Source organism: Hemicordylus capensis, chromosome 11 (assembly GCF_027244095.1).
Source record: "Hemicordylus capensis ecotype Gifberg chromosome 11, rHemCap1.1.pri, whole genome shotgun sequence".
Lineage (NCBI taxonomy): Eukaryota > Metazoa > Chordata > Lepidosauria > Squamata > Cordylidae > Hemicordylus > Hemicordylus capensis.
Genome location: NC_069667.1, coordinates 4,992,141 through 5,018,302, shown reverse-complemented (window position 1 = coordinate 5,018,302; position 26,162 = coordinate 4,992,141). Strand labels below are relative to the sequence as shown.

General features: G+C 46.0%; 1 protein-coding gene across 1 annotated transcript in view; it reads right to left on the bottom strand.

The window, feature by feature from the left end:
- TRPC5 (transient receptor potential cation channel subfamily C member 5) overlaps positions 1–26,162 on the bottom strand; it is a 147,350-nt gene that overhangs the window by 54,832 nt on the left and 66,356 nt on the right. The window contains exons 3-4 of the mRNA XM_053273761.1: positions 16,876–17,397; positions 1,301–1,637 (exon numbers count right to left, since the gene is read on the bottom strand). Of these exons, the coding sequence (XP_053129736.1) occupies positions 1,301–1,637; positions 16,876–17,397 (859 nt within the window). The remainder of the gene's footprint in view (positions 1–1,300; positions 1,638–16,875; positions 17,398–26,162) is intronic.

Genomic DNA, 26,162 nt, shown 5'->3' with positions numbered 1-26,162 from the left:
TTCTAGTCTCCCTTTCGTATGCAACCAGGGCAGATCCTGCTTAGCTTAAGGGGACAAGTCATGCTTGCTACCACAAGACCAGCTCTCTTTTTATGTATTTTTATTGAGTGTATTTTTTATTGAAATCTGCTCATTTCCTTTGCAGGCATAGTAATTATATGTACTTATAATTTTAAGTATACTGACTTCCTTCTGTAGAAATGCAGATTGCTACAAGACCTGAGGACCATATAGAACTTTAGATTCAAGTATGCTTTACTTTTAGTGCTTAACACTTGACCAGTGGTGAATGCAGGTGAGGTTAGACAGCTGCAGGAAAAGTATGAAAAAAATTAATTGCTCTCATGCAGAATTAAACACAAGAGGACTAGCAAAACATTTGGAGAGTGTTTCTATCATCTCACTTGACCTATGCCAGGCTGTGCAAACAAAGCCAGTGTGATTAATAACCTCCTTGGAAGCTGATCACAAGGAATTCTTTCCGCTTCTGAGAACCAATAGGGACTTGAATGCATTTAGGGATAGGACGTGAAAGTCAGCTTGGATGGCATTTTAAAGGTGGGATTGAAAAGCAGGAATCACTCCCCATGTAAAGTAACATTTGAGGCTCAAGACCACCGATTGTAAGTCTTGAAAGTTTTGTAGATTTGCCTTTTAAGCTTTTTTGTTTTTCTGTGAGCTTGAAAAGCTTGAAAAGCTCGGTAAACAAAATAAATAAAATGTGTGTGCTTATTCAGATCCATAGCTGGGGCGATGAGGGGGCTCAGAGATGCTAGGACAGGCCTCCCCCGCAAGTCCCCCCCCCCGATTTTTGCAAGCAAATGATAGTTAAATAACTGAATGATGCTTGCATTTAGGACTGAGGGGGGCAGATAAGCTGTCCCCCCTCCCCCCCTAAATTTTCAGACTAGCTACAGGTCTGTGTTTATTCAAATTTTCAATTACCATAAAATACCCCCCACCCAGCAGTATATATCAAGCTTTCCAGCAATCTCGTGTCACTTGTCTAATCTTAGGATGCTGGCCCACTATCCAATCGCAACTGGGGGGGAAATAAAATAAACCAGCTTTATCCCCTCACCTCAGTTTCACCCCAATGTGGCAAGAAAACAGACAACAAGGCTAAATCCAGAAGAGTAATGTGGCTGCTACCCACAGAACAGAGAACAGCTGTTAATGTCAGGAAGTTGGTGCCAAGCATATTTGCATGGAAATAGCATCGTGCTCGCAATTAATCTGCATGCAATGCTGATTAACCCCCCCATACCCCGACATGCTTCATCATCATCCGTTGACTTACCTAGAACCCACGGGAGGATCATCCATTCCACCACGGTGGGCGGAGGGCCCTGCACGTGGAGGTCAGTCCTGACGATGTGCTGGGACGCCAGGAGGAGCATGAAGAGGAACGTCAGGTACGAGCCGGTGTGGCAGATAAACTTGATGAATGGCTTCTTAATGAACAGTCCCAGCCTGCTCTTCGGTGCGATCAGGTAGGCCACGGAAAGCACGGGGAACAGCAGTCCAATGGTGATGCAGGTTAAGAGTTTGACCGCCCAGTGCTTCCGCCGCCAGCCAGGAAATCCGTCGTACCAAAGGGTTGCTAGGAGTTGCTGGCAGTTTGGCTGCGCGACAAACTGGAGAGAACGGGCGAGAGAAAGGGAGACACTGAGAAGAGGGCATTTTCGGAGGGATCTCCAGAAAAGCAGTGGGAATCCTAAGCACAGTCCAGATGGATCAGGTCAGAGGTCGAGCTACCCAGCGGCTGACCCGCTTAATTGTAAACAGTTATGTCCTACCTTGTCATTTCCCTCTTCCTGCTTCCCACTCACATGGCACTGCCCTGCCCTGCCCTCTGAAAGCCAGGCTGAGTGCACAGGACGCTGGGTGCACACTGAGGATGCAGAACACCTGTGCAAGCTTGGGTGCGCAATTCCTGGTCAGTTCTGCAGCCTCCCGGCAGCTCAGCCTGTCTGCAGCAAAGTGTGGAAGTCGGCTTTGTGGTTAGAGATTAGAAGGATTCCTCTCACAAGAGATTATTTCAAGATTAGCTTAGTCCAAAAAAAGAGAGTATCATTTAAAGGTAGCTATAGAATCTTCGAATCAGTCCTGTCCCTTGGCCTGGAGGTGGCAGGGAGGGAGATACTCCGTAGAGACATAAACAGCAATAATAATGCTGCCACCCTCCAAAAATAGCAATAATCAGGGGCAGAGCTATAACTGGGCGGATGGGTTCAAAGCACCGGAGCCGCCCAGCTCCTGAGAGCCGAATGGATCGCCTTTCCCTATTTTCTTTGTTCTTTCCCTCGCTGGCTCTTCCAGATGTTGGCCACGCCCCCTGCATGTGATGTCACACACACAGGGGGCATGGCTGGCATGCACGAGCGGCTGCTGGGGTGAGGGGCAACCATGAGCCCACTCTTCCCTAGTTACATGCCTGGCAATAATCACTAAAAGCACAATTCACATCTCGAAACCAATCAAATTACAACTCTGTGATCCCTGATCTGCACCGTCCATTGATGTACACATTTGTGATTCTCAAGCAGGTCACTCGGAAGTGTTGCAATCACATTTCTCCTAAGTTTCATGACACAATAATTTGTTTAAACAGAGCGGTCACCAAAAAAGTGTGCATACAATTCCCGTAAACATGAGATCGTGTTTTTCCAACTTTCTACCTTCAGCGAACCTTTCCCATCTAACCTTTTCTGCCAAGGAACCCCTGAGTAGGGACATGTGAATGGATTCAGGTACAAAATGATTTGTTCCCAAATCTACCTGTTTGGGGCAATTTGTGGACAAAACAAATTGCCCCTGTGCTAGCTGGCCAGATTCGGGTCCAAAACAAATTGCCCAGATTTTGGACCTGAAAAACTTGTAGATCCAGACCTCCATTTTGTGGCGATCTCTCTTGCTGTCTCCATTTTGTGTCAGGATTTTTAAAATAAATAAATAAAATCCCGCCCTCCTAAGCTCCAGGTTGGTGACTTACAGTGTGCAACGATTGGCTGGCGATTCTCCCCTGGTTTCAGATTGGCTCTTTTCCATTGAAATCTTGTGGTGCCAGGGGTGACTGACCCCGCATTGGCTAGGGGAAAGGTCAAAGAAGGGAAAAGAGTGGGGGGAGTTTGAAGGAGGGATTTTCAGATGTGTTTAAGGAGGCAGCCAGCCACCATTCTGCCTTTCTGCCTCATGGGAAAAGAGAGAGAGAGAGAGCCAGAGGAGCTTTGCTTTGCCTTGCCTGCCTGTTGCCTGGAGTGGATTCTCTGCTTTTTGTCCCTGCTTTCCTGATTGGGGAAAAGAGAAGAGAATTTTTTTCACCCCCTTCCTGCTGCTGAGAGAATCAATGCTTGTGCCTGCTGTCTGTGTGAATTGATTCGGGTTCAAAAGAATTTGTACCTGAATCTACCTGTTTTGGGAGAATTGTGGGCAAAACAAATCACCCCTGTGCTAGCTGGCCAGATTCGGACCCCAAAGAAATCGGGAGTGATTCAATTCGGGTACAGATCAAATAAAAAAAACCAATTCGTGCACATGCCTACCTCTGAGCACCTGCTACCCACACCTTTGCAAGGTGTGCTTCAGGGATCATGTCCAGGCATGCAGCATTCTGCAGCAGCCGGTTAAGCCCCACCAACCACCCCGCACAAATGGCACCTGAGCCATGGAACACACTGACCCCTCTTCTAAGAGTCTGGACCCAAGTCCTAGGCCATAACCCCCTAAGGCAGCTCACCTGACTGACTTTAGAGTTGGAGAACCCTCCCACTGTGTTTCAGGAGCTGGGCATGCTACCAATTTTCAGTCGCATGCTAGATAAAGAACAAGATCCAAGGCGGGGAGCTTGATGGTACCGTAAACCCCAGATGGGTAGGACAGGTACATCCTATCCAGGTTCTGTCCCCGTCTTCTGAAAGAGGTGGGTGGGGAAATTGTCCTGCCAGTTGGGGCTTAGCTCATGATCAAGTTCCCCACCTCCGGCCGAGCTTTTATCTAACACATGATTGAAAATTGGGAACGTCCCAGCTCCTGAAGGTCAATTGTGTGAATTGCCCTCCTACCCCCTGCTAACTGAGCAAAGAGTCATCTTTTTAAAGAGGTAATTCTCTTTTATTGAGCAAGGGGAGAGCAATTGGCCCTCTCCATCCCCAGTACAGCATCCCTCCGGTGGCTGTTGCTGGTGTCTTCTCTTTCTTTGTGAGCCCTTTGGGGACAGCATGCTTACTGGGTGATTCATATTGGGACCATGGGGTGGGGGTGGGGGAGTAGGGTTAAACACCCCAGCTCCTGCCGTGAGACCAGGCTGTATCAGACCTCACATGTATGTGATCTACCGAAAAAGCAAGCCCACCAGGACCAACCATGTGATTAAAGTTATGTCTAGCAAGGTTCTTAGAGATCCCGGACAGCATCTGCCATTAGGTACAGACCTGCAAATGCCATGATATCTCCACCCCACACCCATCCTACCTGTCCCCTTCCTCATCCCTGGCGAACAATTAAGGCACTACCATAGCATGTTGCTACCTTCTCACTGCCATTCATTTCATACATAATTACCATTACACTCTGCAGTCTTCCTTCATTTGCCCCGGAGAAGGAAGAATATCGCATCTATCTATTCTCTCTCCACATGACTTTGCCACATGGGACGGACTTTAGTATTAGCTGAACATTATGCACACAGAGCATGTGGGCTAACGATGCTGAATATGTTTCATTTGATAGTCCCTCCATCAATCACGCTTTAGGCGAACGCTGTTCTGCGCGAGCCACAGTTAGATTTGCATTCCCACTCTCCCCCCACACCCTTTTTTTAGCAACAATGAAATTACAACACATTAATTATACATGTTCAGTAATCAGCACAGAGGAGACAATATATTTTCACCCTGCACCGAAGCAGCTCTTCTCTCTGCCTTTTCTTTATCGTAAAATAGTGTTGGGAGATTAGGAAACTCTGTTAAAGCATGACATTTAGCACGACTTACATGGGAATTATTGAATGACTTCAATTTTCAGCATTTTTTACTTAAGCATGAAATGTTGAGCATCAAGTTGGCAGGTTCCATAGAGAAACCTGGAGAAAAGAACCCGTCTGTTGATGAAAAACTTCCTTTCATAGTGGAATCTAGATCACCTAATTTCCAGTATGCGCCTGCCATTTTGATTTTTGGGGTAGAAACTAGCCATCTCAGTGCTCTAGACCACGGATTCTCAGTGTTGGGCCCCCAGATGTTGTTGTACTTCAGCTCCCATAATCCCCAACTGAAGGCCACTGGGGCTGGGGGTTATGGGAATTGAAGTCCAATAACATCTGCGGACCCAGTGTTGAGAATACCTGCTCTAGATCAGGCTTCCCCAACCTGCTGCCCTCCAGATGTTACTGAACTACAATTCCTATCACCCCCAGCTACAACCTATTGTGGCTGGGATGATGGGAATTGTAGTTCAGCAACATCTGGAGGGCCACAGGTTGGGGAAGCCTGCTCTAGGCATTTCCCTGTCAAATATTTAGGGCATTATTCAGCATCATGTAGATGTGAAGTACATCCATGGGGGGGGGGAGGTCAAAGGCCATTCTAGAGTTGGGAGGTCTAGAACAGGGTTCCCTATAACAGAAATTCCCAGATGTTGTTGACTACAACTCCGATCATCCTCAGCCAAATGCCATTGCATAGGCATTAATAGGAACATAGGAAGCTGCCTTATACTAATCAGACCATTGGTCCATCTAGCTCATTATTATCTACAGTGACTGAGATGGCAGTCCAAGGTTTCAGGCAGGTGTCCTTGCAGCCTTACCTGGAGAGTAGACATGTGCAAATCTATTTGGGTTTGAATCAATTCAGCCCACCTGATTGGTTTTTTAAAAGCGCCAAAATAAGGTCGAATTGATTTGAATTCAATTCGAATTTGAATCGGATTTTCAAACCAGACTCTACTACTATGAATATTTATATACCACTCTTCAACCAAAGTTCTCCAAGCAGTTGACATAGAAAAATAAATAATACATAAAAAAGATGGTCCCCTGTCCCCAAAGAGCTCACAACCTAAAAAGAAACAAGGTAGACACCAGCAACAGCCCCTGGAGGGATGCTCTGCTGGGGCTGGATAGTGCCAGTTACCTTCCCCCTCTTAAAAATAAGAGAATCGCCACTTTAAAGGTGTCTCTTTGCTGTTAGCAAATTCTGAATTATCGGAATTCGGTTCAAATTCAAAATGAATCAAAATTAATTTCGTGCACATCTGAACTGGAGATGCTGCCCAGGATTGAACCTGGGACCTTCTGCATGCAAAGCAGATACTCTGCCACTGAGCTATGGCCCAACATGGAGTAGAGTTGGGTGGCTCTTCAGAGTCAATATTCATCCAAGCCAGGCTCCTCTGCTCCCCACAGCTGCATTTATAAGAAGAAAATCATGTCCCAATCACAGTATTCTAATGGAGGGGTTGTTTCAGGGCACCCTCCCCCCAAATTTCAAGCTCTACATTCTCACAGGAGGTGTTTCATCTCAGCCCTTGCATGCAATGAATGAATAGAATAGAATAGAATTTTTATTCACAACCCAGTGTCAGCACAACATGGCATAAGCAAAACATCTCACAACACAGGAAAATACAATTGAAAGAGGGAAATATGTAAATATGTGAATAAATATCCACAGATAAATAATCAATAAAAATATAAAATTAATCAAGAAAAACTGGCTGCCGTAACAATACTGCAATAGAACAAAATTTGGCCACCTTAAAGGTGACATCTAAAATTCGATCAGCGAGAAGCTAAGAAGCATAAAGATCTCCTGAATAGCCTGGGAAAGGTGTCAGAAGAGGAGTTAATAGGGAGCATCTGAAATCTCTATATAATGGACAGCGTAACAGACATGTGGGATGGATTCAACTTCCCCCATACCACATGGGCATGATCTATCCTCCCTAGAGATCCCCAGAAACCTCCCTGAGAGCACTGCTGAAGGTAGCATGTCTTGCTTTAAAAAGGCCCTCTGTTAGCATGCCATGCTCAAAGCATTCAAATAGGCAGCAGGGCCCCGACTAGAACAGCTCAAACCCAACCTCCTTTTAGTACAATCGGGAATTCAGGGGAGTTCTTGTTGAATTTCAAAGTCCAAGAGTCTTTGCTTCAGGATCTGCCTAGCCTGGTCATAACTTAACAAGACCAGGAAGTTCATAGACAGACCCAAGGACACAATTTTGTCCTGAATAGCCCGGGCCCAAGTGGGCTGGAATACATCAGCCAAAATAAGAGAGATCCATCCACGGGGGGGAAATCTGACTTTAAGCCATTAGGTCAATGAATGAATGAACCATATCTCAGCAGTAGAGAGCATTTTGGATGTCCAATACCCCAAGTTGATCCCTGGCATTAAAAGAAAATATTTTGCAGCCCAGGAGTGAAAAGGCCCTCTCCTAGAGACCCTGAAGAGCATCTGACAGTCAGAGTACGCAGCACTGGGGCAGATGGACCCATATGATGCGACGCACCATATGAAGGCAGATTCATGTGTGTTCACACATTTTTGGCAAAAATGACCAGACATCAAGCAAGCAGAAGATAATGTAATTGCTGAAGCACTGGACCAAAATGACATTCTGGAAAGCAAAGCACTCATTTATATTACACAAGTGATTAAATAATAATAATGCGGCAGGACTTCAGGATTACACTCAGTTAGGTTTGCTCATCACCATGAAACATTCATGATACCATAATTATTTTTATACTCATGGGCTGCTGCTCTGAAGCTAAGGGCAAGCCGACACCCCAGACATGGGATGAGGCTAGTAGGGATGTGCGGTTTGGTTTGGATCCGAACCGGTTCATTCTGAACCGGTTCGGATTCGGAGGTTCGATCCCGGACCGAATCGGGCCCTTTTGGGACCGATCCGGACCGAATCCGAGCCGGTTCAGATCCGAACCGGTTCAGATTTTCCGAACCGGTTCGGGAGTGCCAGAGGCTTCAATTGAGTGTCTTGAGTGTCTCTGTGAAGTTAGAAGTGTGTCCTCCATTTTGTGGCTCATTCCTGAAACTTTTGCTCCTGGCATCCATTTTGTGATGCTATTTTCAGGCATTGTATTGGCTGCGCTATTGATCCTTTGATTGGCCAGAATGAGTCCTTTGGTCTGGTAGGCTGCTTGGCTGTTGCACTATTGAGAGCTGGCACCCTGTTGGCCGTGGGGGGAGTGCAAAGGTGGGGGGTTCCAAAGGAGGGAATTTCAAACCTATATAAACCCAAGCCTCTTGCCTAGAAACTTCTCTTGGCTGCAGTTGTGGGATCATCTCTGAGACCTTGCTCTTTTGCTGCTGGTGTCTGCTGTGAGTCCCCCTGACTGTGTGTCATATTAGTGTGTGTCTGTCTCTCTGCTCTCTCTTTGTGTTGTTGTGTGCCACCTTTTGTCCATCTGCCCTCTGTGTCTGTCTCATCTGTCCAAAGTTACCTCTTTACTTTTCCCTCAACTTTCCCCAACTTTTCCTGTTGTGTTTTCTTCTGTTCTCTTCTCCCTTTACCCTTTCTCTCTCTCCCTCACTCATTCCTCCCAAAGTTTTGGCTTGCCCTCCCCCCCACCCCCACCCATCTTCTGCATTGCTTTGCTGTTTTTGTGCCTTCTTGCCTGACTTTTGTTCCACTGACTTTCATTCAATTTGATTGTTTATTGCTTCTGTGTAAATTTATATATTTACTGCTTTTGGTTTTTAATTAATAACTTGTGCCATTGTTATTGCTGGCTGCTTGAGTTCGGTTTCTGAGGATTTAGTTTATATTATTGCTGCAATTGATTCCTTGGGTTCTGATTTTGATTGTTAATTTGTTCCCCTCTGGCCCTGCTCCTAGCTTCCCCCCTCCCTCCCTCCCACCCAGATAAGATTGTTTCCTTCCTCCTCGCTGGTGCTGCTGCCTGTTGAGTCTTGCATTCCTTTGGATTTTATTGTAGAATTAGGTTCTTCTGGTTTTGGTTTTGCTTGCTGTGTGTGTCTCACCCACTCCCCAGTCCCTCCCTGGTAGTTGTTGCCCCCCCCCCCCAAGACTTTCTGGCTGCCTTTTGTCCAAGGTTTCCTTTTTTTTACTTTGCATATAGATTGTTTTGATTCAAATTTGATTGTTCCACTCTGTGTGTGGTCCTGCTCCTAGCTTCCCTCCTCCCTTCCCTCCAGAAACCCACTCCCCCCTCCGCCACCTCCTCCACTCCTGCCCTGCCCCCTCCCACCCAGACTGAGTGTTCCCCATCCTCCCTGGTGCTGCTGCCTGTTGAGTCCTGTCTTCCTTTGGATTTTGTTGTGAGATTAGCTTCTTTTGGTTCTGGTTTTGCTGTGTGTGTCCCACTCCCTTGAATCTCTTCCTCCCTGCTGGTTGTTGTTGGTTCCTCCCCCGCCCCAGACTTTCTGCCCAGTTTGGTCCCAGGTTTTCTTTTTTGGACTTTTTTTCATATTGATTGGTTTGGTTTGATTCAAATTTGATTGTTCCCCTCTGTGTGGTCCTGCTCCTAGCTTCCCTCCTCCCTCCCCTCCAGAAACCCACTCCCCCCACCGCCACCTCCTCCACTCCTGCCATGCCCCCTCCCACCCAGATTCTGCCCCCTTGACGCACACTAATCCCCCCAAAACACACCCTGCCCTCTGGTCTCTCCCCCTCTTGCCCCCCCGACTCCCTGCTACATACCCCAGGCTAGAGACAAACATACTGGCATGTGACGGACGCATCACATGCCATTTGAACACACATCCATCACCCTGAAAGTGAAATACACCAGAAGAGTGTTGAGTCTGGGGTAAGGAGCCAGTCTGGCAGTAGCGAGCAGTGTTCCCTCTAACAGAAAATCCCAGATGTTCTTGACTACAACTCCCAGCATCCCCAGCCAAGGACCACTGCCACTAGGGATTCTGGGAGCTGTAGTCAACAACATCTGGGATTCCTTCTTACAGGGAACACTGGTTGCGGGAATGAATTGTCCCCTTTGCTAAGCAGGTTGTGTTGCTTTGGTTTGCATTTGGATGGGTGACTATTTTATTCCTGTGTATATTTATATTCCACTCTTAGTCCTAGGACCTCAGGGTGATTAATCACAAGGTAAAAACAATTCAATAAAAAGATAGAAACAGAATGAATACAACTTTAAAAAAGCAAAGGACAGCTCATTGGCCAAAAGCCTGGATAGAAAGTACAGTCTTCACCTTCCTCCTAAAGCAGGCCTGCTCAGTGTTGGCCCCCCAGATGTTTTTGGACTACAACTCCCATAATCCCCAGTCAGAGTGGCCAATAGGCAAGGATTATGGGAGTTGTAGGCCAACATCTGCAAGAAGACCACAGTTGAGCAGTCCTGTCCTAAAGGCTGGAAAGAGGGAGCTGTGCAAATCTCAGCTGAGCGAGTTCCACAGCCTGGGGGCAATCACTGAGAAGGCCCTGTCCCGTGTGCTTGGCCAACAGGCCTCAGCAGCTGTCACCATGTGGAACAGAGCCTTCCCAGCTGATCTAGTCCAATCAGTAGGTTCAGTTGGGAGCAGACGGATCCCTAAGGTACTCAGGGCCCAAGCTGCTTAGGGCTTTGACTTGTACCTGGAAACAGCATCTTGACTTGTACCTGGAAAGAGAATGGCAGTAGGGATGTGCACGGAACTGCTACAGGGAGGCTTGAAGGTGGCGGGGGTCTCCCTTTAAGAGCACGGGAGGGTCACTTACCCCTCCCGCCGGTGTCCATTTTTCTTAATGCCCATCGGGGCGGCAGCGTACTTCCCTCCCACCTCGTTGCCCTCGTCTTCTGGATATGAGCGGAATTCGCCGACACAGCGTGTCGTGACTTCTAGTCACATGTGGAAGAAGAGGGCAACAGGGTGGCAGGGAGGTATGCTGCCACCCTGATGGGCATTAGGAAAAATGGACACTGGGGGGTAGTGATGGGAGGGGTAAGTGCACCCTCCCCCACTCCTAAAGGGAGACCCCCGCCATCTTCAAGCCTCCCTGCCTCGGTTGCATGCACACCCCTACCCCTGAGCTGGGCCCAGCTCTGGGGGTTCAGCTCAACCACGAGTCCAAGCTTGAGCCCTCGAACCGAGCCAGTTCAAGCTCAAGCTGGCACGAGCTCGAGTCGGCTCGCACATCCCTACTAGGCCAACACTATGCATTTGATCATGTAGACGTGAGAGAATGTACTAAAGTGAATGACAGGGAATGCCCACTGAAATGCACTGGTTTCTTCCAAATGGCCATAAGAATGCATGGCATTTCTGAATAGCCTTTGGCCATTGCATAGAACGTGGATGCTGATGACCCCAAGTTCAATCCCTGGCAGTGTCTCAGGCAGGGCTGGGAGAGACTCCTGCCTGAAACCTTGGAGAAGGTGCTGCCAGTCATTGTAGACCAGGGATTCTCAACATTGGGTCCCCAGAAGTTATTGGACTTCAACTCCCATAATCCCCAACCAAAGGCCACTGGGACTGGGGATTATGGGAGTTGGTCCAATAATATCTGGGGACCCAATGTTGAGAATCACTGGTGTAGACAATACTGAGCTGGATGGACCCATGGTCTGACTCGGTAGAAGGCAGCTTCCTATGTTCCAGAATGCAATGAATGCATGCTCAAACAGGGTCAGCCCTTTTAGGAGGCCAGGTGAGGGGGTCACCTCAGGCAAGAAATCATTGGCATGGCTGTCAGTTTTGTTCCCAGATCTACTGAGAAACTCCACGTGAAGGATGATTTCATCCAAAGGTACATAGCGGACATTCCCCCAGTGTTCCTTCTTCATATGGTTGTGGGGTGATGGTCTTGTGATAACAACCCTTAGAGAAACATCTCTGGCTCTTCACTAAGTGAACATTTCCCTTGACATTCTAAAGCAGACCGTGTGTCCGTGTTCTGCTGAGCTTCGCGTCTGCTATTGGTTACCCAATTAGCATCCGTTGTTTGGAACTCTAGTCAGCTGTGAAAATCTGTGAGAACATGCGAATGCACGTACAGAACAGTGCCAGATGGCTTTCTGGTCACACTTACAATTTATTCGTGTCTGTGCTACTGTGAAAACGAAGAGTAGCGCTTCTGAGTGATTTGACATCCGCTTCAATACCTGACCTAGCAATACGTATTGCTGGCAGTAGGTTCAGGTCCTGGGACTCAGGGAGGGAGGCTGGTAGGCTGGGGAGAACCTAGTGAAGCCTGAGAGTGGGGGCAAGATATGGGTCCCAGTAGGCTATGGGGCAGAGCGTGGCTGTGGGGAGGGTCCATGAACGTGGGGCAGAGCTAATAGCAGAAACTTTCAAGTAGGGATACACAAGCTTTCCTTTACTTATTTCGAAAGGGTTGGAGAACTGGTGAGTGAAGCACACCAAGGTCTTTGTGAGTGGTTGATATGGATGCTTATGAAGTGCCTGCAGCCATCGATTCACCACCATTACCACCTCCCCTTTCCCTTGCCTCAGGTCCCCACAGAAATTTACTTCAGGGCAGGTGGAACGCAGAGCTGGTACCTCCAGGGCTAGAGGTGGCTGTTGGCATCCCATGCCCTAGGCGAGTGACTTTTTCTGATAGGAACTGGACCAGGACTACATGTCCCAGCATCCTTAGAGGGGAAAATGATGCTCCACATACCATTACTGCTGAGCAAAAGGGCTGATTCTGTCAACCTCACCCTGCAAGTTTATTCCTTCCCTCAGAGCCACTGAGAAGGAGCCATATACTTCAAGGTTCCAGGACCAATGCTGAGACCAGTCCACCGTAGCATCTGGGGTCGCCAGTTCTCCTGGATTAGAATAGGGTCTTTAGGAATTGCCATCAATCCCTAGATGACAATGGAAACCAATCCTACAGATTTTTATGGCTTAGTATTGTGAAAACTTTGGGTTCGGTGGGGGAAGTATCCCAGGTTAACTTCAATCAGAGTTTATTTATTATTATTTACTTAGAATCTTTATATCCACCCCCTCTCCAGGGTGCTACTGCTCAGAGCAACTTACCACATTAATAAAACAGAAACAGTATTTTTTTAAAAAAAATAAAACAAGTTAAAAGACCAGGCTAAAACCACAATTAACATGACAAATTTTAAAAAATCTGAAATTAAAAGTTATCAATAAATGCTCAACATTAGGAAACTTACCAGATATAAGCAGTGGATAAGATATTAAAAAGTCTCACTAAAAGGTTGTGTCTGAACTCGAATCTGGCCAATTCAAATGATTTGAATTCAAATCAAATCACTGCTAAAATGGGGAATTTGATTCAAATTCAGATTGAATTGGCCAGATTTGAATACAAATTGATTTGAACAGATTCAACAACTGTTTAGGGACATTTTGGCACCTTTAAAAAACCATTCAGGCACCCTGATTAGTTTTTAAAAGGCAGCAAAATAGGTCGATAATTTGAATCGAATTGACCCATTTGGGGCCATTTTGATTTGGATTCGAATCAAATCAACCAGTTTTGATTTGAATTCCAGTTGAATCTGAAAATCTGATTTGTGCGCATCCCTATTAAAAACACTGAATTGGCAACCCAGCCATCGTTCTCCATTGTACCAGCCCCTGCTCAGTGCAGAAAATTGCTATAGCATTCTGGACAGACAGCCATCCAACCTGTGATTGGAAACTTTCAGCGAAAGAGAGCCTGCCACTGCACAAGGCAGACTGTTTCACCATCAAACGGCTCTCATAGTTAGGAAATTCATCTTAAAGCCGAGCCTAAATCTGCTTCATTGCAATTTCAGCCTGTTGGTTCTAATCTTGCCCTCAGGAGCAAAAGAGCACAGATCTACTTCTTCTTCTATGAGACAGTCCTTCAGATAATTGAAAGTGGCTAGGATATCTCCCCTAAGTCTTCTCTTCTCTTCTCCAAGCTAAACTCACCTGGCTCTTTCAACCGTTCTTCACAGGGCTCAGTTTCTAGTTACTAATTCCACACCCATCCTTTATGTGTTTGTGACACATTTATAAGCAGACTGAAGTGCCCCTTAGAAATTCTCCAGCTTTTCTCCGTTTCTTTTGGGGATACAGTACAACTAGCAACAGTGGCACACTTGACAGCTGCAAAGCATCACAGAACCAGCACTAAGAAGTCTGGTCATATTCAGTAAAGTAATCTCTCTCTCTCTCTCTCTCTCTCTCTCTCTCTCTCTCTCTCTCTCTCTCTCTCTCTCTCTCTCTCTCGGTTTTTGTCTACATAGATGTTTCCAGGAAAAATTGTGGCTCAAATATTTTATCTTTAGAAATGGAAGCTTTTAAGAGCCGGCCAGCAGGTGGCACTGCAAAAATCGTGCAAGCTCCCTGCTCAGAATGTACAGAGGGTAAGATCGCACTAGGAAGCAGTGCAAAGACTCATAGCAGCATGTGTACAGGGAGTACAATTGTGCTTGGAACTTGTACAAAAGCTTTAACTATCTCACACTTTATTGCTGTATGGAAGTAGCCAGAATCTCCATAGCCTTCTGTGGATGGTAAACTTTAACTGATGAGTATTCAGGATGCAAAAAGACAGTGGAGGATATCAGGATATATGACTCTCTGGTGTGCTGGCAGCTTGCAAGATGCTCTTTTCACTCAGTTTGTTTGTTGAGATACAAATGAATAAAATAGATAACATGAACACTGAAGACATTTGATGCACAGCAGTTTTACCTCTGAGTGAGAGATCTATTGATCTAAAGGAGTTTAACTCTCAGGAGAAATGGATACACATCCACTGATGTATGACCAGCTGGCGACACTAAACAATAGATTTTTTACTGTGTTGGAACAGCATTATTTTTATCCGCACCATGCATACATGCATCACAAACTATTATGCCCCTCATCTTTTAAATAATTCATCAGATGCCCTTCATATATTTGAAATTCATGGTGTGCCTCCATTCTACATAGGAAACTGTTAATGCCAGAGACTGAGAGAAAAGCATTTCCTTGTGCATCTAACATTTATAAACAATATTCCACATAAATTACTATAGCACACATTCTAATATAGCCTCTATAAATGACACTTTGCTACTTGTGTAAAAAGATGATTTTATGACCAGGCTATATGAGAGGTTAAGGAAAAAAATAAGCAGCAGCATTTATAAATGTAAGTTCTTCCCTGTTTTCCCCCTTAAAACTGCATTCTGTTTCCGCATACGTTAGCTAAATATTAATTTATCAGTTCATATAAAGCACACACACATTTAATTGGGGTTTAGATTGGGGTTTAAATTAAAATTGGGTTTTAATTTGGGGTTAAAACCACCAATCATGGGGTGTATGTCAGGGTTCTGTATTGGGAATGATATAATGTCCCCCGCCCATTATCTTGTAAAGAAAAATGAAGTTTAAGTGACTTTTGAACAGAATAGCTCTTGGATTTCTCCCCTATAGATAATCCTCTTATCTATTTACAATAATATGATTGACTGTATTCAGTTCTCCTGGATATTGAGAATCATAGATGATAGTACAAACCAGACAAGAGCATAAAAAATTCATTTTCAAAATTTAACAAAATCAATGTACCTATATATTTCAGACTGAAGGGTTATATCATTAGTAGGCTCTAGTTCTATAGTGGTTTTGCTTTTATGTTCCACAGGAACAGCTCACAGACATGTTAGAGAATGGTGGAGGAGTACTCGACTAAAACCAAGTATTCACCAACTGCATTGTTTTTTGATGAATCAAGACCTTTACGTGATACTTTAAATAATTTACATCTGTAACAATTGTAGCAAAGTTCAAGACGAACTCTTAGAATACTGTATCATCCTCACCTAGTACTCCATATAAGGCCTAATCAGTATCGAGCAGAGTGATATCATTTCCTGAAGTAACATATTTAAATGAATTGGTCTTATTCTGAGTGAACTATATTTCCAAGTATAGTTCCCTCATTCAGACGATGTTGTAAAATCTTTCCGCTGTAGTTCTGGACAGCAGGGTGAAGAAAGAGGAAGTCCCACCCCTGCCACATCAATCAGCAGTGTGCCCCACCCCTGCTGTGTACAGTGGCGTAACGGGGGAGGAAATCCCGCCCCTGCTGTGTCAATCACCCTCGCGCCCCACCACTCAGAATTACATCGGGACTTGTCTGAAGAGGGAAAAGCCCTAAGCATGATGGCGGGCCCTTTTGTGATTGTGAGACAGGGTCGATCCAGTTCGCAAACACTGAAGTGTCCGCCATCACACTTAGGGCACTTCCCGCTTCAGACAAGCAATCATGGAAGTACCCGCCCTCACAAGTAGGACTTTTTCCACTTCAGACAAGTCCCATTATAAGCCTGAGTGGTGGGGTGTGAGAGTGATTGACACAGAAGGGGCGGGACTTCCTCCCCCTTCGAACTGCTCTACACAGTGACCACAGTGCAATTTTATAAAGTCTGAATCGGGCTTACGACTCTACAGGCTTGTTCACACAACCATTAACTGGACAGGACAAGTGTCTTGCCCAGCTTTGAGAACTGTGTGTGCTTCTAATTTTGGTCATGTGTGAATAACAAGCAAGGTAGGAAGCAGGGAGTATGGTCAGCTGCTAAGTGTCAGCTGGATAGGATCAGCGTGCCCTACCTAGATTCTGTCCCCAGGTTTGAATGAGATAGGAAGGGAAAGCATCCTACTACCCAACTGATGCTTAGCAGATGATCACACTCCTTGCCTCCTACCTTGCTTTTTATCTACACATGGCCAAAAATCAGGCGCGCATAGAACTTTCAAAGCTGGGTAGGACACTTGTCCTACTCAGTTAATGGGTGTGTGAAAAAAACTTGCCTAGTACAAGTATATGAGCATCCTGGATCGCTGCCCCTATCCTGCCCTTATCCATGCCATAAGCATGGATGAACCCCTCTCTAGTTATTTCTGCCAGAATTCCTCCGCCCAAGAAAACAACCCTTACCTCTTTTTGATGATACTTTATTGCTACCTTTAGCTTTGCCAAATCATGACATTTTTGGGGGTCCAGCTCTTCGCTCTGATCATCCCTGTGATTCAAGATTATTTCCAGCTCTCTGGAGCTCCGCGCCTGATCCAGAAGGTCCTTTGCAAACCGTTTGCATTGCTGAGAAAGCTCCTCGTATTCCGCCTTGAACTCGTTCTCCACCTTGCTGAGCTCCTTCAACTCCCAGCCCAGCCGAAAGGCTGTTAGGATCGGGTCCTCGCTAGATAAGGCAATCAACGAAGGGCTGGCCAAGGCTTTATAAATGTTCAGCCTCGACCTGGAGTGCCTCAGGCTGTCCACTTCAGAGCTAGAGACACATTCCACACAGTTGCATCTGATCTGGTGTGGGCGCGGGATCGTGACCCGCCTTTGGACTAGCAGCTTAATGATCTCATAGTTGTTGGTGTGGGCTGCCAGCATGATGGGAGTGATGTCCGGGGTGAATTCTGAAAACTGGGTGTCCATCATCAAGGTGGGGACCTACACAAAATGGCAGCCAGTCAGTTAAGATCTCAACTGCACAAGCCATAGTAAAGAATAAATACTGTATTAACCCGAATCCAAAACAGGTTTCCCTCCAAGTTTTTTTGACATTAGAAACCAGGAGGCCATCTTAAATTCAGAGTCCTGTTCCTTTTGAGTAAATGCAGGGATAACCTGTATTTACTCTCTACATTTTAAAGGGGTCGTCTTAAATTCAGAGTCATCTTGGATTTGGGTAAATATGGTACATACACACACAGAAATATGGACATAAACATGTTTATCCCACTTACCAAAATTAAAACAATACAAAAGACATACTCTAGGTTCCATTAGGCTTTACTGTAAGAAAAATTAGCAACATGATTAATAATATTTATATCTTTTTCTCTCCAGGAGCATTTTCAGACAGCGGGCTTTATTGTGGCTTTACTGCGAGTTCAAATTTGCCCCCCCCCAAATGCAAAAAGTTGATTTTCTTTTACCCCAGACATAAATTGGGCTACATTCCAATGCCTAATGAAAAACCTGAATCATGTGTGAATTATGTCCTACCCAATACCTCACAGGGACTTTGAATCGGGGTAAATCTGCCCGATATGTGAATGCACACCCTCCGTTCTGGTGGAGAAGTGAGCTAAAGGCCCCGTCTGCAAAGGCTCCAGAAGTATTGCAATTTTCCCCCAACGCAGAGAGCATCACTGAACAGAAGTTCAGCACCTTATTTTACATTTTGCTGAGGAGAAGCTTCAGATAATAGAAGATTCTATTATCACAAACGGAAATAATGGCAATATTATCCACCTCAGCAGCACTGAAAATAAGATGCTGATCTTCTGTTAAGTTATATTAAGCAAGTGCTTTACTTTCAGAAATCTATCCAGTGCCCAGGTAGCAGCATATATACCTAGCATAGCTGAGGCCCAATATCTATCCATTCCTTACAAAGATGCACAAAAACAGGTGATGTACTCTACATTTTTTTAAAAAAATGGCCACCATGCATGTGCAAATGGCCTCGGTGAGGGCTTGGGCAATGCCAGGAGCATGCGTGGCGGCGGACAAAATGGCAACCTCGCAAGTCTACGCAGGCACAAATGGGCTTGGAAAAGTGGTTGAACGGGCTGCAGAGGTGATGACCGAGGCCGACGTGGGGAGGGGAGACCTTCATGGAACACACACACCCCTAGAGGAAGCCCCCTGAAGGGGCTAAAGGTAGGGGGAATTTTTTTTCAAAAAACCCCACATGAATCCCCCGAACCGTCGGGGTGGGGGGGTCGATCTGGGGTCAGACCAAACAGGGGGTGGTTCAGTTCAACCTGGAACTGTCAAACGAAACCAGTTCAACGTAGAACCGGAACCAGCCCCGAACTGTGTTCATACATCTCTATCCAGCAGTCAAGAAATACGCTGCAGACTAGTCCTTGGTAGAGTGCAATGAAGGCCTTGGAAAGGATATTGAGATGCCGTGACGTGTCTACACCTACAAAGATTAGAATCGTTCGGACAATGGTTTTCCTCATGACACTCTATAGATGCATAAGCTGGACTTTGAAGAAGCAAGATAGAAAAAGCATTGATGCTTTTGAACTTTGGTGCTGGAGAAGACTTTTGAGGAGACCATGGACAGCCAGGAAAACAAACCAATGGATCCTAGAACAAATCAATCCAGAATTTCCACTCCAGGCACAAATGACCAGGCTCAAACCATCATACTTCGGACACATTATGTGAAAACCCAGCTCCCTTTTGAAGTCCATAATGCTGGGAAAAGTTGAATGAAAGAGAAGAAGAAGATGGCCAGCAGCAAGGTGGATGGACTCAATTACAACAACAATGAATGCACCACTGAGAGACCTGAAAGGCCAAGTGGAAGTCAGATCATCCTGGAGAGAATCTATCTATGTGGTTGCTAAGAGTTGACACCAACTTGACAGGGCACTTAATCAATCAATCAATCAATCAATCAATCAATCAACCACAAGACTGGCTCTCCACTGAGCTATGGATGATCTTGGCAAACAAGAAGCAGCCTACAGTGAATGGCAGTGGCTCTCTGGGGTCTCAGGCAGGGGTCTTTCCCAGCCCTACCTGGAGATGCTGCCAGGGATTGAAGCTGGAGCCTTCTGCATGCAAGCAGATGCTGTGCCACTGAGCGATTCCTTTCCCCCAGTGGTTAATTACATCTGGTACGACTGAGTTGCTTACAACTGCATACAGAGAACACAGCCTGGCATGCAGTTACATCTTGATTGGATCATGCTCTCTCTGGTGGATTCAGATGAGTACGGGGGTGTTACTCAGCAGCCTGACAAAGCTTTACGTCTCAAAGGCAATCGATAGCTGTGCTTAGGGAGGTGTCTCCTGAACTCCATCCGTTGAGAGGGCTCTGATGGTTTGCTCCCAAGGGGGCTCACACTCAGCAGAGAGGGTGTTGCTCAGTAATTAAGGTCAGTTGAGAAGGATGGATCATAGCAACAGCTTTTTGAATTCCAAGATGGAGGCTGGGTTGGAATTGGAACCTGTAATTCTTGGGCCAATATGTCTCATAAGCCACAGATTTGCAAGTCCACCACTGCCACCCAGGCCCAGAAATGGTAGGATCTCAAACCTAGAGTCTTCCCAGGAGACCAGACTTATCTCTTCTCCTTTCAATTTGCTTCATCTTCCATAAGCATTGAAAACCTCGAGAGAGCACCCCACCCACCAACTCCTGAGAGTTTCCAATAGGGAACTCTCTCTCTCTCTCTCATACCCCCTGAACTCTTTTGTGTTTTTATTTTTTGTATTCCAACTGAATGTGCAAAAAAATTTCCAGTGCTTCTAGCATTAGATTGAAGCACTCAAAATGCTCAGTTTAGTCATAGTTTTCTACCTTTTCCTGCAATTTCTTCTTCCTTAAGGCCTAATAATATTATTAATAATAATAAAAAAATCAATCAATCAATCAATCATTACCTTGAGGGAGAGAGAAGCAGGTGGTGGAGGGCATGGTAGAGGCAGCTCCCATTTGATTTGGATCCTGCCCAAGGGGAATGGATCTCTGCCTTGAATTGGGACTGGTTTATCTGAGCATTCTTTCTGTACATTTCAAACACCTTCTTCTTGAATACTCACCCCATCCCATCTTTCAACAATTTCCTGGTCCCCACGCAATCTCAGCGCTGGCCACCACAAAACCTGAATGAATTACTGCTTGCTTACTTCCTCCCTCCCTCAGTCAATAGAAAGTTGATTTGGCAGAAGCAAGTGTCAGCGTCTCAAGTGACTGATGAAATTAAGAGGCCTTTAGTTCCCAGATCATTCAAAGTGTGGAGACAGCATGGTGGAGAACAAAGAACATGGTCAGTGCTTGGTTCAAATGCCATTCCAGACAGGGACCCACTGGTGGTGCAGGCAAGTTGCTCTGTCTCCGACTAAGGCTCAGGTTGTCCATCCACTTTCTGTGGGATACATTTGGCCTATGCTGATATTTAGTTTTGTGATGCTGATGGACCCTGTACCTTACAAGACTTCCTCCAAAGGAAGGAAATCTTGCATGCAGGAGGGACCAATGGCCTGACTTGGTATAAGACAGCTGCCTATGTTCCTAAGGTTCCAAGTTCCCTCCCTGGCATCTCCAAGAAAGGGCTTAGAGAGACTCCTGCCTGCAAACTTGGAGAAGACACTGCCAGTCTGGGTGGACAATCCTGAGCTAGATAGACCAAGGGTCTGACTCAGTATATGGCAGCTTCCTATGTTCCAAAGATGAGTAGCAGGACCCTACAACAGCCCCCAGTACAACCTGGGACTCTGAGGAGCCAACACCCCTGGAGACATCCCACCCCCACAGACCCCCTGAGATCACTCTCAGAACCATAGGAGCAGCACTGAAGATGGGTCTGTGATGAAAGACTCCTGAGGTCTCCATCATCAGCCCTACTCAGGAGCAGGAAGCACTGTACTGCATGCTCTAGATTGAAGTCCCTCCAGGAAGATGTGGATCAGCCAAAACTGATCCACATCTAACATTAAACTGTTTAGTTGCTGCTTGATGGTCATTGGTGCATCCATGAGGAACCTGCCTCTTCCTGCCTTGTGACTACGCTCCTGCTGCCTTAACTCTGTTGGACAGCTCCTGACCAATATCTTCCTCTTGCCATGCATATCCTGTGAGATAGTCCCCCAGCTAGTTTAGGCCTCCTCCCTAGACCTCACACCTGACCTGTATATTCTCCTGCACTGCTTGGCGTTGGCAGAAACAGACAGCAACTACGGTGAATGCCCCAGGGGAGAGTGAGACTGCTACCCACTGTATGTTGAAAAACACCTGTAATGCTGTGTTCTGTCACTAGGGGTTGCTCTTTGCACAGTTTGCCATTTGGCCCTTCTGTTCAGGACAGCTAATGTACTAAGGCAGTTCACATGCTCCAAACTTGGGGAGGAGATACCTAACTTTGGGAGCTGCACATACCCCCATTTTGTAATGGTGTGTCAGTTAAAAACAAGGTCAGAGGCTGGAATCTGGATAGGACAGGGGTTTTTTTCTCCTACCTTGTTCCAAAGCTGGAGATGGAATCTGAGTAGGGCCTGCTTGTCCTACCCAGTTGGGGCTTAGCACAAAATCAATTTTCCCATCTTCGGCCTTGTTTTTAATTCAAACACAATTGCAAAATGGGAGTGTCTCCAACTCAAGTTCTGCTTGTGTGAACTGCCCTATGACGTTTCAAGGAGCAAGAAAAAGGCCACCTAAGTATTCTCATCCAGAAATGCTGCGCGCTGGGAAGCAGACTCCTCGGAGTTTTTCTCCTGAGTCCAGGAAACAAGCACAAAAAGATAACCCAGAACAGCAGTTATTAAAACTCACATTTAGGGATGGCGCGCTCGAAATCTAATGCAACATCTCGTGCATTTGTGTAATAGACATTCTGCATTGCGAAATGGCTGGGCAAAAGTCTGCCAGGCTTTTGGCGCTTGATTCTTTGTGTGATCTTAAGTTCAAGCTGTTTTTCAAAAGCAGGATTTGCTTTTAAAACACCTCCACTTTAAAAAGGGAGGGAGGAGAAGCATGTTGAAGGAAGAATGAGATGTAAATAGTCTGCACATTGCCAGCACCACAGCAGTGTGTGTTATTAACTTATCGGCGCACCTCGCAGCGATGGCTGAGGCTAATGCATACCCCGTTGTGACTTATTATTGACATCTGTTGTTCAGGAGGCTGAAATGTGAGCACACAGCAACCTTTCCACACAATGCCATCTGGAATGCAGCCAGCTTTGTTTGCGGCTGGCATGACCAAATATCCATGGCACTCGGCGTGTCACGTGACCCTCTCCGCACAGCCGTGTCGACTCAGAGCATGACTAATTGGAGGTGAATGCTGCACACACGTTTGCCTTGTGACTGTCAAAAGGGCTTCATGGGAAGCGTTGTCAAAAGCGTGCAGTGGCAGGAGAGTGCTATTCAGGCTGCTCAAAATATAATTGACAGCAGGGAGGTGCAAATCCTGCTCCTTCACCGCTGGGAAACCTTCCACTTTTCTGCCCCAGAGTCTTGGATATCCTCAGAAATGCCACAGAATAGGGCAGCTCACACAACTGATCTTAGGGTAGGCTACGCCTCCTATCCTGATGAGGGGGCCCGGCGTGTTCCTGATTATCGATCGTGCGTTTATTAAAAACAAGATTGGAAGGGCAAGGAGCTTGATTGTGAGCTCAGCCCCGGCTGCGTTAGAGGCTGGGTAGGAGTGCCAAATGGGTAGGAGGAGAGCTGGTCTGGTGGTGGGAATGTGCGAATCGATTAGAACTCGAATACATTAGGCTCAAATCTGGCCAATTTGAACGATCGTATTTGATTAGAATTAGAATTGAATCGGCCAGTTTCGATTAGAATTCAATCTGAAAATTCGATTTGTGCACATCCCTATCTTGTGGTAGCAAGCATGAATTGTTGCTCAGGCTCAATCCTGGCACTCCACATGGGCAGCCAAGCCCAGACTGGGCTGCTCAAGCCTGGGATTAGCTGCTCATGTGAACAGCCTCACAATTGTCCAAATCTAGGTTTAATGTGGGTTAACAACATCCGCATGATTGTGTGAACTCCTGCCAAGGTGGGAATCTCAGATTTACCTCAGGCCATGATGAAGCACTTTGCCATGGGTTTACACAATCATGCTAATATTGGTAGCCCACATTAAACCTAGATTAGAATGGTTGTGTGAACCGGACCAATGAAAGGAAACAGAAAGCAGCTGCAGATTGTCTACTATCTCTTTCCTCATATGCTGTAATATCCCAACCTTTGTTAACAAGTGTACCCCTTTGGTCACAAACCTTCAACTCAGATACTCCATAAAGACTCTGTGTGTGTGTGTGTGTGTGTGTGTGTGTGTGTGTGTGTGTACGTACATAAAAACACAAATTTAAGTGTTACAGTTCGGAAGACAGGCTACTCTAGTTACTGGCTCACACCCACACTAAGTTACTCGTATGCAGTAATGGGGCAAGTATTAAGTGCTAATTTTCTAAAGCCAGTCACTCAGGCTGAGGGGAGGGGTATGCTGAGCTTCAGCATGTAGCCAGCCAATCAGGAGCAGAGGAGGAGGGTCTTCACCCTTGGATGCACGGACTTCAAGCCTGCAATCCTCAGATGAGGAACCAATAGTGCGGTTGCAGCATGGGGAGAAGGGAGAGCTCTGTGTACCTCCTGGAACCCTTCAGGTACCCCAAGGGTACTAGTATCCCCTGCTGTGGACCCCTGCTGCAAGGTAAGGTCAACCTACAGCTCAGGGAATGTAAGACTTCTGGCCCTTGGGGTGGGCTTGTATCATGCCTTGACAGTTTGCCAATGCAGTTTTCAGCAAGCGCCACGGCTCTCCAGTTGATGGAGCCAACGTGATGAGGCGAGATCCTTCTCTGATTACACAGCAGCTGACAAATGGATGCTTGTAGCAATCGTGGATGCTCGGTCCCCAGCAGAACCTTTCTCCATGCCGCTCTGACAGGTTGAACTCATGTTTGGGGCTGCTCCTTTTCCATTTTAGGTTTCATTCCCCAGACAGAGGAATAAATTATTGGCCTCCAAGGACTGCACTAAACTCTCCCAAGGTTATTTTCAATGAGTGCCCTGAATGAGAAATTATTTTCCATTAACCTTATCTCCTGACACAAGCTGTTAAGTGGGAGCCTTCAGGAAGCCCCCACCCCCATCAGATCACATAGAAGAAGCACGCACCCTCTTTTTAAAAAGGCTAGCCGCTTGGCATTAAAAAGAAATAATATTACCATCTGTACCCAAAATGGCTATTGTTCTCTCGCTCATTTTCATCCTCCCAGATTACTTTCACACATGACTGAGCTGAGAGAGATTCAGAACCATGCCAGAGCAAGCAAGCTTAGGGTGTGATCACACCATCGCGTATTGTGAGATACCAAGCTGGCTTCAACCACAGATTGGGATTTAAGAAGAGCCTTGCTGGATCCGGTTCAAGGCCGAGCCCGTCCAGCATCCTGTTCCCCACAGTGGTCCACCAGATGCTTCTCACATGCGTTAGACCAGAAGTTTTCAAGGTTTCAAGTTTCACTTTTTGGTTTGAGAAGGAGAGCGGGTCTTGTGGCAACAAACATGAATTCTCCCCTTTGCTAAGCAAAATCTAGCCTGGTTGCATTTGGATAGTAACTACATGTGAGTGGTGTAAAATATTCCCCGTAGCGGATGGGCTATAACTCAGTGGCAGACCATCTGCGCAGAAGGTACCAGATTCAATCCCAGGCAGCATCTCTAGGAAGGGCAGGGGAGGACCCCTGCCTGAAATCTTTGAGAGCTGCTGCCAGACAGGTTATGCTCAGCTAGATGAATCAATGGCCTGATTTGCTATAAAGCAGCTTCCTGGATTGCTTGTTCCACATTGATTTGACAGCTGAGGATGCCTTGCATGTTGCAAAGGATTCTGGGTAGTGTTCTGGGACACAGAGTTCATGCAAGGCCATACCTATGGGACCCCCATTGCTCTGCCCTGTAGAGTACATCTAACATGTCCCCAAGGCTATGCATTTTAAGAGGGAATTGGTAATGGCAGATGAACTGTCTCTCAGTGGAACTTATTTTGCCATTATTGATCTCTTCAATGAGGAACCTCCAAAAAGGTTTGGGGTATCATTTCCTGGGACACAGTCTGAAAATGGCAGTTTAAAACATTTGTTCCGTCAGTCCAAATTCTATTCTTGCAGAAAAACAACATGACCCTAGAATAAAAAATGAGGCGATCCTTCATTCTTACATTTGCAAATGAGCTAAGTGTCCCATACAGAAACTTGCATGCGGATAATCTAAACTGACAGGTTCTTTAGGACACGGTTGTGAGAATGCTTGAAACCCAGCCCACATTGGCTGCACTTCAGCAAAGCAAGACAGTTATGGTAGCAAGGTGAATATGGGTCCTGTCTACAGACTTGGCAGTCACACAACCTATTCTGCCATGTTTTGAACTTTACATAGATCCACAACACATTAGTTTGGCTGCGTAAATTAGCCCTATGGAAAGCAGGATGTGAAATGGACTCTCTTTCTCTGATACTGTCTAACTCCAAGGGATCTACCACATTTCAGTCTCATTGACTTCAGTGGAACTAAGATTCTAGCCGAAGTGTCAATTATCTATCTATCTATCTATCTATCTATCTATCTATCTATCTATCTATCTATCTATCTATCACATTTTTATACCACCTTTCTGCCTTGACAAAGGCACCCAAAGCGGTTTACAATATTAAAACAGTGCATGA